General features: G+C 41.7%; 1 protein-coding gene across 4 annotated transcripts in view; it reads left to right on the top strand.

Moving 5' to 3' along the window:
* Positions 1-920: 920 nt before the first annotated feature.
* The window catches only part of PAPLN (papilin, proteoglycan like sulfated glycoprotein), a 55,213-nt gene continuing 39,714 nt past the window's right edge, over positions 921-16,419 (top strand). For 2 of the 4 annotated variants that reach the window (XM_037396043.1, XM_037396041.1), the window contains exons 1-2: positions 4,015-4,160; positions 14,616-14,678. In XM_037396043.1, coding sequence (XP_037251940.1) covers positions 14,622-14,678 — 57 coding nt within the window. In that variant the 5' untranslated portion in view covers positions 4,015-4,160; positions 14,616-14,621. Of the gene's footprint in view, positions 1,037-4,014; positions 4,161-14,615; positions 14,679-16,419 lie in introns of those variants that run through there. The other 2 variants (XM_037396042.1, XM_037396044.1) reach the window with 2 other exon arrangements.

Below are 16,419 nucleotides of genomic sequence, written 5' to 3'. Positions count from 1 at the left end.
CCAGTAAAGCATGCAAATCTTTAGATAGACCTTGAAAGCAGCCCCTGACAGTAAGGAAACCGGGTGGTTTGTCTCCATGAAAGGTACTTCTGGAGTATAACAAAAGAGAAAGCAGAAGTCTTGCTACTGACCTCTGGCCATATAACTGTTGAAGTCCGTGTATCACAGCTCCTGTAGAAGTTGCTTCCTGCCAAAAGCACTTCACTGATGGGATTAGAAGGGGTATCTTGTTCAGCAGTATCCATTTACCATGCATTCTCATGCATAGTATGAGAAGTATGAGAAGAAATCTTGACTCTTTCTTCTTGATACATCACATCTGTGACACCCAGATGCTGGATGGAGCTAGTGGCAAGAGGTAAATGCCTGTGGTCCTGACTGTGTTCACTCCATAGTGTGTGTCTTATCCAGAAACAAGAATGGTCTTGAATCAGTATATTAACTTTCACTAAATGGTAGGTGTTGAAAACAATTTCAACACAGGAATCATGTCCTTTCTCCCAGAGGAAAGGTACACACACAAAACTTTCTGTGGAACTACAGCGCAAAGGTTTACTTCATATTTGCATTGCCTTTTTCCTGGTAAGGACTGGCCTCAAGTTCAAATCCCACACTAATAGGTTCTGATTTTGTCATGTCTCTGCTGGAACCAGGAAGAATGAGCAGATTTTTCTTTCCTTTTGTTAATAAAAGGAGTTTCATCAATGTTTCATGTTGCTTAGTTGTGGTAAAAGTCTGGTCAATTCTTGTTTTATTTCAGCGTCTCAGGAGGTTGTCTATTAAGTCTTTATGGGGTTAAAAATGAATCCAGATGTGTTTACACAGTACTGCTTTAATGAAGTAGGCACAGCTGTTTTTGGATGTATCCTGGCTTGATTCCAATATGAGCAGTCACATTTTCCCCATCTCTGTACTCCCTTGTAGTTTTAACTATCAACAAGTACACAAGAACCACAAGAACATTATTAAGCTCAGTATTTCCAAAAAAAAATTCACTGAGGATCCTGCTGCTGTGAGAAGAAATCTTTAAAATCAGGTATTTATAAATTCATACGGAGTGGTGGGGTTTTTGTCTACTAGGTTTTGAACTTTTGGGATTGGATTTCAAGCCTTTTTTTCCTGATGATACAGGCTAGAAGTTTTAAACTGATCTGAAAATGTGGTTTATTCATATAAGGTGAAGGGCTCAGGTTTTGGTTTGATCAAATATTGTGAGGCTTAGGGTATAATGTGGCAGCTGGCAGGATGGCAGTAGCCAGTGGCCAGCTGAAGTGTGGGTGGATAAAGAAAAAGCACGCTCTGATGTAACTCCTTTCTGATTGAAGTGGAAGGCCTGCAGCTTGGCTGAAGGCCGGGATTTATTTTCTTAAAGGAAAATTTCCATTTAAAAGGTAAGACAGTAATTTCTATATTCTTAATTAGGCATTAACAATGTCCAATTTTTGTCTCTCCTGACAAGGGGAACATAGGTAGCCATAAGTCAGCACCACTATTAGACATTCTTCTGGGGTGTGTTGACTCTTTCAACCTTTTGGGGTTTTCCTGCTTCTTGGTGGAGGTGTTGCCATTTTGTGTTGGTTTCCCTGTTAGGGTTTATCCTTGTTTGTTGTGGCAGAGTTAGCCTGGGCACAAAAGTACAGGATTGCTTTTGCATGTGGAAGAGATGTGACTTTTATTTGAGCTCTGTCCCCTGTGGGATGTGTAATGGTAGGATTTGAGTACTGTATAACTTCCGTGGCTAGTTGCCAGACAGGGATCGATCAGCAAAGATTGATGAAAAAGAGCTGTAGCCCTAGAATAAAACTACTTCTGTGTCACCTGGTGCATTTATGAGGCTGCTAGAAACTCTCCTTTCCATTTGGAGCTCTGTGTGTTTAGGCTTGTCAACAGTTGCCAAGGGTAGTTTCTTTTTATCCTCTAAAGCAGTAGTGTGGTTAAGCAGAGAGTAGTGATACCAGTTCTGGAGATTTCATTGCGCATCTTGATGTCTTCCTTGGAAGATCCAACACGTGGAGTTACCTGAAAGTAGAAGCTTCATCTTCTCTTTTGAAAGCAAGTTTCTATTTCTTATGGTTTCAAATGAACTACTGATGAAAAAGGATTCTAAAATTGGAAGGCAAATAAAAAGACAAACCCAAACTTAAGACTTTAAAGGTATTCTCATAATCTTGGAGATCTCAGTTGTAATAGGGTTGAAATGCTGGTAGCTGTTATAATTGTTGGACCAGAACCTATTTATATAGATCAGTGGTCTCTGTATTTCAGTATTTATTTGTTTTATACTAAGCAGAGGACAAAATCAAGGGGGGTGGTGATTGTCTGTTTTCAAGATAAAACAGTAACAGCAACACATAAGTTGTTACACAACAATTTCTCGTATCCACATGATTAAGAGCAGAAATTTTTCCTTGTAATGCATCCAGCTAGATTCCTTTTCCCTTAACAGTTTTCTGTTCCTGAATCGTTCCTTTGTGGGATTTTTCAGAGGGTTTCTGAGTTGCATGGCATTTTTTAGAGGAAAAAATAGAGAAACCTGAGCTGCCATTGTCTTTGGTTAAATTCAGATCTGTATCCAAAGCAGTGGTATTTTCAGACCTTAGGGATCTCATTAACTCTGCCTAGGGCCAGATCTAGCTGTGAATTGTATTTAAGTTCAAACTTTCTTTGGTCAAAAGCATATCCATGAACTGTGATCTGAGTTTTAGGTTTAAAGTAAATGTTAATTATTATTTTATTTATTTATTTATTTATTTATTTATATATTTACGGTTCAGAATGATGCGAGGGGTCCCTGTGAGTGAGGCCTGGCCCAGCCCCTCGGCCGCGGCACCCTGAGGAAAACCTTGTTAAGGGAGGGTGAAACACCGCTAAGACAACGAGATGTGAGGGAATGAAATGTGAGGAAGGGCCCTGGGAGCACAGAGGGCAGGGAAGGAGGGAGCTGCAGGCATGGGATTGCCCTGCAGCCCCCAGAGAGGAGGCCTGTTCATCCTGAGGGGCCGCAGCCCACAGCAGGGACTTGTGCTGGCGCAGAGGAGAAGCATGAGCGGGAAGGAGCGGCAGAGGAGCCGCCATGGGCTGAGCAGAACGCCCCCCCCACCCCATCCCCGGTGCCACCCAGAAGAGGCAGAGGAGGTGTGTGATGCAAGAAAATGTAGTGAAAACCGTAAAACTCTACAGGCAGGAGTTGCATAGATAACAGGAACCATCAACAGGCAGGCAGGAGCCTCACTGGCTGCAAGAAAAGGTCTGGAGCTCGGCCCACTCAGCACTTCACAAGGGACCGTTAGTACAGATGTAGGTGAGCTCCACAAGAATGTACATCAGTAGCCTTCTGACAAGGATGTACTAATTGCTAAAAGAAAAACTACTGCAGTGATAAGGCTCAAGGACACTAGGATAAAATAATTGTGGTAGTGGGAGATCACGACCTTCTACTCAAATGCCCCCCCCCCGGCCCCGAAAAGAGTGAATCCCCGGCTCGGGGAGCATGCCCAGTAAATTTAAAATGAACTGTACATTTAAATTGAAGTGAGAAAGCAACTAACCAATAATTAGTTAGTAGGTGTAGACTTTGGGCAGAACTAACCCACTTCACTGTATAAGTATGTATTGTGAGTACAACTAGGTGTGCAAGTTACGAGGAGCGATCCCCCTTGCACCCGGTGCTGCAGTAAACATACCTGCTTTGTAACTTAGGATCCTGAGTTATAGAGTTCAATTCTGCATGACAGGAACTTACTGAAAATGAATACAGAGGGGATCTGTAACTGTCTTCTAATGTGCTGCCCACAGCTAAAATAAAATAGTTACAAAGGGCCCCACCCCTGCAATAACTTAAGGCACAATTTAAAGTTAATGTGTATGCTTACACACAGGCTACAGGAGCTAGAAACAATTCCAAAGCATGCACACACGCATGCATGCCTACAACTGACTTTCCCAACCAAAAGCAAAAACTCCTGTGAAGAAACTTAGAGGCTGAAGGGGTTAAATGAAATACAACTCTCCTTTTCCTGTGCAGTAAGGATCAGTAACCAAATAGAAGCTGGAGAGCAGAGAGCTTAATAGCCACTGTTGGAAAGTGAGTTTGGGGGCTTGGCTGCAGAGTGGTGTAAGTGTAATCTTTTGCATTCACCTTTCACAGGTACACACAGAAGGTAAGAGTTGGTTTTGTGTTCTGGGTTGTCTCCTGATCCCTCTGCCTGGATATCTATTTTCTATTAGTCTTTACAGTGCTGTTTGTGCTTTTTTAACTGTTTTTTATTTCCCACCTTTTTTTCTTTCAGTTAAAAGAGTACAGGGGAGAGGAGAGACCAGAGTCCTTATGACTGCATAATTTTATTTCCTAGGTGGGAGGGAAGAAGCCACTCTATGTATTTGGTGAACATTAATCCCTTTCACCTGCAGTGAATTACACTGAGACTTAATATAGTAAAACTGCTGTTTCTGATGTTGTGTTTGGGGGGAGCAGGGGAGCAGAAGGTACCAGTTTCATAGGACGCTGGACGAGCCCACTTGAGTCAGACATACCTGCTCTGCCAGAAAGAATGCGGAAACAAGACAAATGTTAGCAGAGAGATTGACTGGAGAAACATTATTTTTGCTGGTAGGAATAAGAGCCTGTCCAGGTGCTAAGACTCTTGTAGTCACTGTCACCCCTGGAGTGCTCAGCTGCTTCTGTTCATGTGCTAGCAGGTGCTAAGGGGAGGGACTGTCTCCTGATCAGTCTCCCATTGCTTTCAGGTGTGTGAGCATCCATCTGGGAGGCCCGGCCAAACGATGCTGTTAGTGTCAACAGATGTGTTTGTGAAAGGGTTGGTTTGCAGGACTGGACCTCTCATCCCTGAGGAAGTCCAATGCGTGAGACAGGCCAGGAAGGCAGTGTCAGGGACCTGTCCTGGCATGGAGATGGTAGTGGGCTAGTAGCAATGTTTCCGAGCAGATTTTTCTGATGCCCTGGCGTTCCTTGTTGTGGTCACGTGGAGATAGAAGAGCACTTGATTTAAAACCTGAGTTTCAAAGCTTTGATGAAGGTAACATTTTTTAATAGAGTTCCTAGGACTAGGAATAACTGCTGTTAGCACAGGAGCTGAGGGAGGTGGTGTGTTTCTTTAGCTCTCTCTGTAGAGACTCTAAAGAGGGTTTGTAAATACCTTTGCTTATTACTTTTGAAAATGTCTTCGCATCACTTTCAGTTAGTTTTATCCCTTCTGCAGTGTACTGATGAGGGCCCTTCAACAGCTTCTCTGTAAAAGTTGGCTTGCAACTTGCATGTTTTCCTCCTGGCTTCTTAGAGATATACCACCCCCTGCAATGCCAGAGCATTTCCCAGTCTGTAGATAGAGCAGCCATGAAAACCCATTCTTTCTGAGGTGCAGCATGTTGATGAGCCAATGTGCTAAGCAGCTGTGTGTGTTGGAAAACCTCATTCTGGAATTTTAGGACAAATGCTCTGCTGTTAGAGGGAGCAAAGGGAGATGTTTGTGATGTACAACAAAGTTAGATAGGACCATGTACCTTTGGCATGGCACTGGCTTAAACTAATATTTGTTCATGTTGGTAAATGGGATGATTAATGAAATGCAAAAAATATAAAACAAAGCAAACTTGCTGTCTCTGGAAGTTTTGCTTTCAGCATATTTTTCTGTCCGGTGTGAGACAGTTAAGACTTCTTTTTCAAGCATATTTTCAGGTTCTCGCACACTGTGGAACATCCTGACACCTCAGAGGTTTTTGTTTTTAAAATATTGTGCTTTGTGAGTGTTAATGCTTGATGGCTTCACAGAAGTGCTGGAGTTGGGATAGTTTCTTTGTAGCATTTGCATATTCCAAATCTGTTCACTAGTAAACAGTCCACTCTGGGTGTAGCATTTGAGAAGAGCTGTGTGATGAATGATTTGAGGTGTTTTTCAAGCAAGGATGTAGGTTTTTGTTTTCTAGTCTCTCTATGTATATATATTAAAAATACTAAGTATAAAACTAAATTGTCTTATTTTTAAGGGAAAGTAGCAATGATTATGCTATAGAGAAGTTAGAGAATGGATGATCTCAAATGTTGCTGATGTTGTGTAGTAACTTCTGGTACAGATCGTGTATCTTTGTTTTGGGGATGAGCTCTTTCTCAGATCCAGCTATTTACCAGCTTGGTAAAAGAGAACGCTGGTAGAGCTCATCTAATCTAGTTGCTTCAGGGATTATTTGCCTCACAAATTAGGCACCAAGATTCAGTTGGGGTCTCTGTGAATGGCAATGCCCTAATTTGTGAAAGGGTTTAGGAAACAGGAAAGGAGTTATGTTATTGCTACTGGTTTTCTTGGTAGTACTTGAATTTGAGTTAAAAGAGCAATATATTGTTCTAAAGTAACACAGATGTTCTGTTAAAATAAAGAAGCTCGGGGACAGAGCCTCTCATCTTGATTGAGGGCCTCGTCTTCTGAAGTGCGGTGTAAATATGGTGGAATTCTGTTCTGTGCCTCAGAACAGGTACGGCTTGGGCTGCCAGAAGGCTTTCTCTTTGTTCAGAGGGAACCTTTAAATGTTAATAAAATGCTAACCGTTTTATTAGTTGATGTATGTACCTTGTGACTTACCAATACACAGCAAACAGATAGCTTTTTTATAAGAGGATGAGGGCTGCTGTTTTGTATAAGAGCAGCACCTAGAATACATAGGATGCAATTACAGTAGTTCTCACAATTCATGTTATAGGCTCACCATTAGCTAAGTGAAGGGGCGTATGTTCTAGTCGTATATTGATGCTCAGTAAACTCTGGAGAAAATAAGTTGCTTTGCTGTTAGGTCTGTGGGAAGGATTATACAAAACTGATGATAAACCGCTCAGTGTACCTAGCATAGCTACTAAGCCTAGACAGTGATGGATGATTGCTCTGATCCAGTACAGTGATTTGCAGCTATGTCCATGATACGATGGACTTGTCAGAAGAACTTACTTCACTGGAAATGATACTCTGCTGGATACAGTTTCGCTGTCTCATTTTTTAACACTCTTGGATCTGAAATGTGATTTGTTATAGTCCCATCTTGTCTTGGACAATGAATAATAATGAGGTTTAGATGTTTGAGAAGGGACTTTCATATAAAAGGATTTGAGTGGGTATTTACTCATATTGAACAAACCACTTGTTTATGCTTTCTCATGTGGTAACAAGCTCCCCTTCTTGACATGCAGACATGATGTGCAGAAAACAAGTACCATCCACAAATTGCTTATTTCTCTGCCTAGCCCTTAAAGCAGTAATTGGAAGCTCAGGTTTGGGCATCTGTGGGAGAAACCAGCTTCAGAGCAAAGAACTAATTTATTTTTAGATCACACTCTTGTCATTTTGCTGTGATCACACAGATGAGCATGTGCTTCCTTTGAGATCTCTCCAGGCACTGCATTGTGATCACACCCTCCTAAGATCATTTTTTGAGAAGTTAATTTGTAGCGACAGATGAAAGGTGCTAGGGCTGTATCTTTAGAGACTGCAGCCCTAGTTCCACTTAGCACACATTCTGCCTCTTAAATTTGATAGTCAAAAGTTACGGGGTTGGGTTGTTACTTCACACACACACATGCACACAGACATACACACACTTTTAATTTCTTTTAGTTCTCCTCACGTTGGTCGTCTTTCCCTTGTAACGTAAGTAAGCCCACTGACTTCTCTCAGGGAATTCCTGCTTCATACCACTGAAGGTATGTCTGCGTGCCTTCATGATACCTACCTGCAAACCTACATGACAGTCAGTAAGGGTGATTCCTTAGGGAAGAGGTGTAACCATACAAGTGTGGCATGCTTGGCATGTTTACAGACATATATATATATAGTTAAAACTGAGTTACTGTTTGTTTGTTTTAAAGCTATCTTAAGTTCCAGAAACAATGTAGAGACAGCAGCAATCAAAACCCACATGAGGCTCAGGGTAAATACTCATGTTTTCCTGTCTGTGTTATTAGTGCACAAGCAAATTTAATTAAAGGTAACACGGGTGTTTCCTATATATACCACAAGCATGCTGTTGAACGTGGTGCTAACGTCCTGTCAGTGAAGAGAGACGTAGATCTTGCAGAGGCAGAAAATAATTTCCTTTTGAGATAATGCTCATTTTTTATTTTTATTTTTTTAACCCCTTGCACAGAGCAGAAGATTGCCATATTTATATTTAGGATGGAATGAAGTTAAATAAAATTGGAAGTAATTTTCCAGCATGGAAATGATTTATTGTCCTAAAGATTCTCCAAAATTTTAATTGGAAGGGATTAGTCTCAGCTGGCTAACATGTTTGTAAACAGCAGCAGTGTTCAGTGTTGGGTAATATTTCAGCTCGGGCTAAATAACTCATGTAAGTGAAGCTTGAGCTGTGACAGGATAGTAGTAGATGTAAAGGGTTGTTAGCCATTCCTCTTCAATTATGTTAGTGTTTGGGATGTTATATCCTTGTCATGTATTTTCTATAGGCAGTGTGCGGCTTCTTGTTGCAATGTTAATTATCTAAATAAGTTTGTGTGCACTTGTCGTTATCCCCACGTGCTCCCAGATTTAATTAACAGCTAAGCACAGCGAGACTACCAAAATAGAAGGCAGAATCCTGTCTTTACTCCTTATAATAACTCTCCAGCTGCAAACCTAATAGTGGAAGGCTGGTTGCAGAAAAGTGAATCTCAGTTGGTATTACTAGGTGGACAGAAAATTGTCCTCGTGGAATACTGTATTAGCTCCTGTAAAGGCCTGGCATAGTGACCCCATTTACTTGGAACGTCCTGCTTCACTGACCTAAACCTTCGATACTTCACTGTGAATTTTGGAGAGTGGGAAAGAAGGTCTGCCTCTTCCCCACCCCTCAGTAGGAGACGGCACAAAGCCTTGCTAGAACTTCTGTATGTTTCACAGTCTGCTCTTGCACCTGATGATGTTTCAGCTGCACTTTTGTGTGATTTTTGGTATTTAGATTAAAACTATATGACAGAGGCTGCTGTAGCTTCCCTGGGTGTTGCTGAACTTGGCATTGCTGTAGAAATCCTCTGTAAAAACACTGTCAGTCTGAGTCAGCCACAGTAAGTGATGGCCTGGTGCAGGTTCATGTGCCTGTTAGGAATCAGGCTGAAGGCTGAGATGAAAGCCTGTTGATGGAGCATTCTAGAAGATCCTTGTATGTTACCGCTACTCAGTTCTCCAGCCGGCTAGTGCTCTGCTGCTGTGCTCTTTAGTAAGCTTTTGTAACTTGTTTTCATTTGATAAGGTGAATTTTAAAGTTACTCTAACTGAAAGTTTGTTTCAGCATCTTCAACTCCTAGCATGTATTTAGAGTGAATTAATAAATCTGCATACCAATGGTAAAGATATCTCTGTAAAACTTACTTGGACAACTTGTGTCTTGTTTTTCTTTCTTCTCTCTCCTTTCCCACTGAGTCTTTTCAACCATTCTTGTATTTAAACACATGCTTATAAATATTTATCCCTTCCTTTGTATATAAACAGCTCTTTATGAATGTGGCTTATCATGTGGTCAAGGGAAAGGAGATTCAGCATCCTTCCAGTTCAACAGGCACATGCACATTAATTGGCTTACCTGCCCTAGCCCAAGGGACATCAGGCCCAGGATTTTCTTTGGAAAAATGTCAAACAAAAGATGGTTTACTATAGTTGGGGAAGAAAACATGCATATTAAGAAGTATCTTGAATATGGTATCCTTTGCCTAAAGGTGTAGTTGCTAAAAGCTAAAAGACTTTGCTCTGAGTCAGTGGTTAAAAAAGTTTATGCCGGTGGATAACTGGGCAACATATCATCATCCTTTCTGACCTCCCACCTCCTTCAACCAAACGTCTAAAAAAAATAACAATTGAGTGAGACATTAAAGGGAGGTGGAGCTGGGAGTGGAGGAAAGGAAATTCTGAAAAGGTACAAGTAGCAGGATCACAGTGGCAACTTCTGCTTTAGTGCTGGATGTGCTAAACTTTACAATAAGCAATTTCTCTCTATATTGCAGCAGGCAAATATTCATTGCCAGGGTGGCCAACCTGTGGTTCACAAGCTGTGAAAAGGCAGCTTCTGTGTCAGAGCTACCTCAGATGGGAATAGATCCACACTGGGTAATTCAAATCCCCAGCTGGGAGACAAAATGAACTGTAAGGGCCTGCTGAAGCTAATATTGCTGGCTGGCTTTGCCACTTACCTGCATGTCCAACTAAATCTTATCTGGGAATAGAGAAGTGGGAAGCCTGAAGGGGTCTTTTTATCTTCTAACCTATGAACCAGTCCCTGACCCACGTATGTGGTACGTGTCTTTGGCCAAAGGATGATCTAGAAATGTGGTTCACAGGAAAAAGAAGACTAGTCTGTCTTAAGCGCTAAACAGAGAAGAACCACATAGCACTGGCTGTCCAATTATTTTCAAAAAGAATAGAGAAAACCCCAGACGAATAAATCTGTGAGCAGTAGAACGCATGAAACCTGTTTTATTCTGATGTTGTGATCTGGTTCTGTAGTGTCTAAACAGCTTAAACTCTTGTTTAAGCAAGGCTTAGTTATTTGTAACATCTCTTTCAAGTTTGGATTCCCTCCTGTTGGAAAGAAAAAACTAATCATCTTTTCCCTCAAACAAAAGTTAACTTTATTGCTTTTGAAACCCAGATATTAGCCAGCCGATTTAAAGTTACTTTTACATATATATATATATATACACACACACACAGGGGGTGTAGGTCTTGTTTACCTAGGAACATGGATATTGAGAGGTTATTTGGAAAAGAGGCCAAGTTTAAGTAAGCAATCTTGAACCTTGTTTGTGCATTGGAAGGCAGAATTTGCACACACAAAGTAAATATAGGAGTCACGAAAACTATCCTTGATTCTAAAGCATACTTCTGGTTTTAATGAAGATTTGACTGATCTTGCTAAGCCTGCCAGGCCTGGGATAAGAGTTTGTAACTAAATAAAATATTTTTACAGCAGTTCACTGTTGGCTTCACTATAGAGAAATCTCCAAGACTGCCCATCTGTCTTCTAGACCTTCTATTTGTTAAGGCAAGAGCTTCTTGTGGCAATTCAAATTCTTGTGGGTTCTCTGTTAAGCCCTGAAATAAGGATGCTTATCCCAGTTTCCAGTTGTGCTGGAGTTCTTGTGTTCTGTCCAGAGTTATGAAATTCCATCCATCTCCTTTGTGGCCCTCTGACCCTCCTGTCGACAGTGCCAGGAAGAAGCAGGTGCTGTGGAGACAGCTCAGAAAGGGCACCAGGACATCCTTTCAGAAGTTTCTGAAATTTCCACAAACTACGATTTGATCCATACTGGTTTGGAATAGAAATAAGGGTCCTGAGCTTGTAAAGTCAGATTCAAGTTTGGACTCCTCCAGTGTTCAGAGGAGCTTGAGTCAGTGTCTCTTAGAGAACACAGCTTCATAGTCCAGGTCTGGACTGACTCCTTTTGAACAAGCTTACAGATGGCTGGAACCAGCCACCACCTCAGCCCTTCTGGTCATCTAACCTGAGCAGCTAATGCCAGATGTGGTTGGCTAGACAATCTGAATCTCTTCTGGTGTATGGAATGGAGGTTTCAGCTGGGCATACCTCTAGTTCTGGTCATTCCTTGCTTATTATGAACTGATTCTTACAGTCCCTCTCACTGAGATAACTTCATATTTTAGCACTATGGCAGGAATTCCTCCATGTGAGCTTTCCAGCAGCTGTTCTGTATCGTGAGCATAAAGTCACCATTTCCCCTCAGGCCTTGCTGCTCTTTCTGGGTGGGGGTGGTGATGCTGCTGTAGCACAGAGTGGGAAAAGGGAGCTGGGGAGGGTTGAAGAGGATTGAAGAACGGCAGGAGGCACAGGGTGCAGCAGCTGCTGTTGTTACAAGCGAAAGAACTGTTGAACAGTGTCCTTGTCATTCCTTTCCCCACATACTCAGCCCTCAGTGAGAAGAATGGCAAACAAGCAGAACAAACGTACACTGCTGTATCCCAGGTTCCACCAGGAGTGAAAGAGCTGTTAAATCTGGAAACAGAACATGACTTTTTTTCGAAAGTTTCAGACAGGTTCCCCAGTCTCATTTGTATTGTTTGTGGTTGAAAGAAAGGCAGAAGGGATCAACGCTCAATACTACATCCGAGGAAGCTTTTAAAATAACAAGTTTGTTGAAGCTCAGAGAATCAGTCGCAAGATTCGTTTTGCAGTGGCAGAAATAAAAGAATACAGAAGACCCTGTTCTTCCTTCTGGCCATCTTTCCTGGAGGCTGTTGATTAGTTCAATAGGGCTGGGTGGTCTAAACTTCTAAATGCTAAATCTGGGACATGTGACAGCAATTCCCATGCAAGTGCAGTGGCACAAAAAATGCAGGCAAGGACCAAAGCTGTAACCTCTTGCTGTTTTGATGCAGGAGATTGTCCCAAACATCGGTACTGTCTCTAGTTGTCTCCTTAGAGAATCTTTATATCTGATTTGGCTGAAAACCTCCGAGATACTAACTACTTGGGGAGTGGAAGCACTGCTAGCCCTGGTGAGCTGCTTCTCTAGCCTCTTCTCCAGGAGTCTCATGTGGTCTGGGCCCAGGTCCCTGTCTGCCTTTTGGCTCAGATGCCAGGAGGAGTTGAGCAGGCATTCCATTAGCAGCAGAGCAAGGGATGTAATTTCCACAGCCATCTCCGTGAACCTGAGAGGTGCCTAGAGTGGAAGATGTGAGAGAGGGATGCTGGGGAAGAGAGAGTCTTTTTCTCTGGGCAGTAGGAAGAGAAGCTGATCAATTGCAAAGGTTCACCTCTGACAGCAACACCACTCAAGGAAGATGATGTTCTCACAGTGCCCCTTGCTAGTGGTGCAAAGATGTTATAAGCTGCTTCAGGAAAGCTTTGCTGTTTGCATTTATGGACCTTGTAGCAAAAGGGTCTCTCCTGGCTGTCCTTCCCCTCTGAAAGAATTTGGCAGTTGGATAGGGCTGTGACACAGATCTAGCCTATGTTTTGGCTTTTGGCCTCTACAGCATAGAGAGTATACTTGATGTCTTGTGGAGAGCATCTCCAGGTTGTTTCTTCCTTGACTTGATTGAGAATAATAGTAGCAGCGTGTGGGGGTGATAGAGCGTCCATAGTCTTCCCACAGTTTCTTAAGAACTAATGCAAAATCAATTAAAGTCTCTTCATATAAAAATCTCCTATAACTTCATTTTCTTATGAATCATGTGATTGGCACTCATTATCTATAGAGAGAAGCTTATCAGTGCTTATTTCCCAGTTACATTTTCCCTGTTCATTGCTGTTTTGCACACAGAATTTGGTATACCTGGATTTTTGGTATTTAGTAGTTTTTACATCTGAAAGGAAAAACATTAAAGAACAAGCTTTTTATTCCCAGCACTATGAATGTTGGGAGTGTCAAAATCCGTGGTATATATGGACTTAAAGAGCTGCAATAAGCTGTGGTTCAGTGAAGCCTAGCACTATGCGAAAATGGTTGCCCATCATAACATAACCTGAAATATGCAAATGCTAGATCAGGCATGTTTCATTTTGGGTATACTTTGTTTCTGATTTGATGTTCTCAGGCAACAATGATCTTATATCAATATTACCGTTGTTAATGGTGATATACATTCTATATTTTGTTTGTGTTTTATAGGCCAGGCTACAAGATCTCTATATATGAAGTTTTAATATTAAAACAGGTGTTGTTACAATGATTGATGAAATAAACATTTCTTCCTTGATGCTTTTATGCACTGCGAAAGGAAGATTTCTCCATCTTTTTCATTTCCTTTTCCTTTCCCAAGTTAGTAAGAAGCTTAGACTAGATAAAACTATGCTAGGAATCCATCTCTTTCTTGGCTCAATAGTCACGGGAAAATGGCCATGAGAAACAGGCAGTCTGTAGTGGCTGAAGTGGCCATGGTCACAGCTGTAAATATGGGTGAGCAGTGGTTGGTGTGGGCTTGGTTGCTGCAACTCAAAAGAGAAAGGATAAAGTAGCAACAGGCAATGCACCAGTGAACTATTGTGGTCCCAAGTATGCATAATGCCCTGATTTTTAGGAACTGTTGTGTCCTGCTGTATGCTGCCATACCAGTCTGTGTGGCCTGATCTTTCTAGCTCTGCAAAAGGGATATAACTACTGGTGGTTGAATCCAGCTATAGCTATCTGTGATGAACCGTAGCATTTTAAACAAGCAAGATCACACAGACAGACATAAGGCTTCACCAAGCCACACAGATTGAATATAGAGTACAGAATCATCAACTGTGAAATTTGTACCTTGGGTTGGTTGAAAACACTGCAATCTCAAAGTATTTTATCATGTGTATGTGTAAAAGGGTGGGAGGGCAGACATGCAAGAGCATGCATCTTTCACTGTGCCTGGGGATGGTGTTCTTGTAATACCAGAGGAAAGTTCAGGGAAATATTTGCACTCCGTAATTACATCCTGGCTCTCTATGCAGGGTAATTTCAGTCTTTGCAGTTGCCTTCATCTAACCAGGGAGTGTAGTGATAAAGCTGTTTTTCTTCTCTTACCTTTCTTTTAGTTCCACCTCCATTTTTACTGTGTGGTATCTCAGCTTTTCTGCCATACAAGTGGCAAAGCAGCGAGCAGTTCTGATCAATAATCTTTCTGTTCCTGCAGGCAGAAATGAAGAACTTGTTCCTTCTGCTCCTGTTAGCGATGATGTCACCTTCTGCATTTTCAGTAAGTAAAAGCTATTCTGAACCCTTACAAGAAATGAAAATACTTTTGTGAAGGACTGTCAACATCTGTAACTCAAGTATTTTGTAGAAAATATTCCTGAAAGAGCTAAAGGATTCAAGTCATCAGGCCTACTGTGGTATGTATTATGAAAAGTCTAACATGGCAATTAAATAAAATTCTGGTAGTGCCTTTAGCTCTAGGGGAGTCATCTGCAAAGCAATAATTGCTGTCTTCTACTTCAAAGCTGTTGTCACTTGCAGTAAAATGAATGAATCTTTGGTTAGCTGGGTTTTCTCTTCTCTTTGGTCTTTGTGGTCTAAGCCGTATGGTTTAGCTTTACGGGGGGAGGTAATCTTTATGTTAAACCAATTTGATATAGTCAGAAAAAGAATGCAGCTATTAGGAACTGGGATTCCTCTTCCTTTCTGAGAGAAGTAGGATTTTTCTGAAGTAAATGCAGCTTGAGAACAGTTTCTCTGAGTTTAACTTCAATTATATTAATGAGTTGGGCATCTGAGGTAAAAGGTGAACTGCTGAGTAGAGTGGAAGCAAAGGAAGATGTGATATGTTTGTTAGGTGTAAAGGAACAGAGAAGGGGGGAAAAAAAGAGGTAATTATCACCTGGAGTAAGTGTTTTATGGGAGTAGTGAGGAATTATAAGTATGCCATTAAAATTAATGAGTCCATAACTTCTAATCTCTGGTATGATTATGATTTTCTGTTCCCAGATTCAGCATTTGCAAATGGTTTCTAGGCCTTCTTTGAAGATCAGGGATGAGAGGCCAGAAATCAAGCAGAGTTTGTTAGTCATCAATAGATTTCCTGTCTTACAGATGGAAATATGCTTAAATGAGATCTTGCTGTCTCGCATCTAATAGAAGATGGTGCTGTATGTTAAAAGAACCAGAATTGGAATATACTATATTCAATACATCTGTTCACCTGCCTGTCTCCAACCTGGTGATTATTTTGGAAGGGAAATGACAGAAACACTTTGCAACTGTGAAGGCTGACATATCTCTGTAGCATTAGACTGTCCCCTGCATGCAGTCAGTAGCTCCTCCTAAAGCTGTGCTGAATGGAGAAGGTTTTCCTTGGCTACCACTTAATTTCAGTTTCCCTGAAAAGCTGGATCCATCCAAGCCATGAGGAAGTAGGAAGATCCAGCAGCACTGAGGCACTGTGCTGTGGTAATTACCTCATTTTTTTTCTGGGAGGGAAGAGAGAAATGATGTTGCTTTCATATGGGCCATTCCTTACCAGGTGCTAATGCAAGTAGGCTGAACCATAGCAAGAGACAGTTGGCCTGAGAAAGCTGGAGCTGGCAGGACTGGTTGTAGTGATGGCAACTGACTGTGCTAGATCAGGCTATGCATCAAAAGAGTAGTGGAGCTGCTTCAAGTCCCACAGGTGGAACAGCTCTGGAAAAGCAGTGCCTGCATGCCTCTGTGTCACTGCTGCAGAAAAAGAGTGGTAGCCCTGCTGCTATAAATGCAAATTTTGTACTAACGTGGTGGGAGAAAGAAAGGGAAGGAGAAGGTGAGGTTGAAAACTGAGACAGGGAATACTGCGTGGTGGGAAAGTAAGTTGGAGAATTGCTTGCTGTTCTACACCATTCTCCACTCCTCTAGGGCTTCACCTGAGAAGGCTTACTGAAAAATAATTTTAATCCATGTCATATGGCATTGAAAAGGTTCTTTGCTGTCCTGTTCTTTTGTAATTCCCAGTGGCAGAGGTGTAA

This window comes from Falco rusticolus, chromosome 7, assembly GCF_015220075.1.
Source record: "Falco rusticolus isolate bFalRus1 chromosome 7, bFalRus1.pri, whole genome shotgun sequence".
NCBI lineage: Eukaryota > Metazoa > Chordata > Aves > Falconiformes > Falconidae > Falco > Falco rusticolus.
The sequence above is the reverse complement of the archived record's forward strand: the minus strand, read 5'-3'. Positions and strand labels throughout refer to the sequence as shown.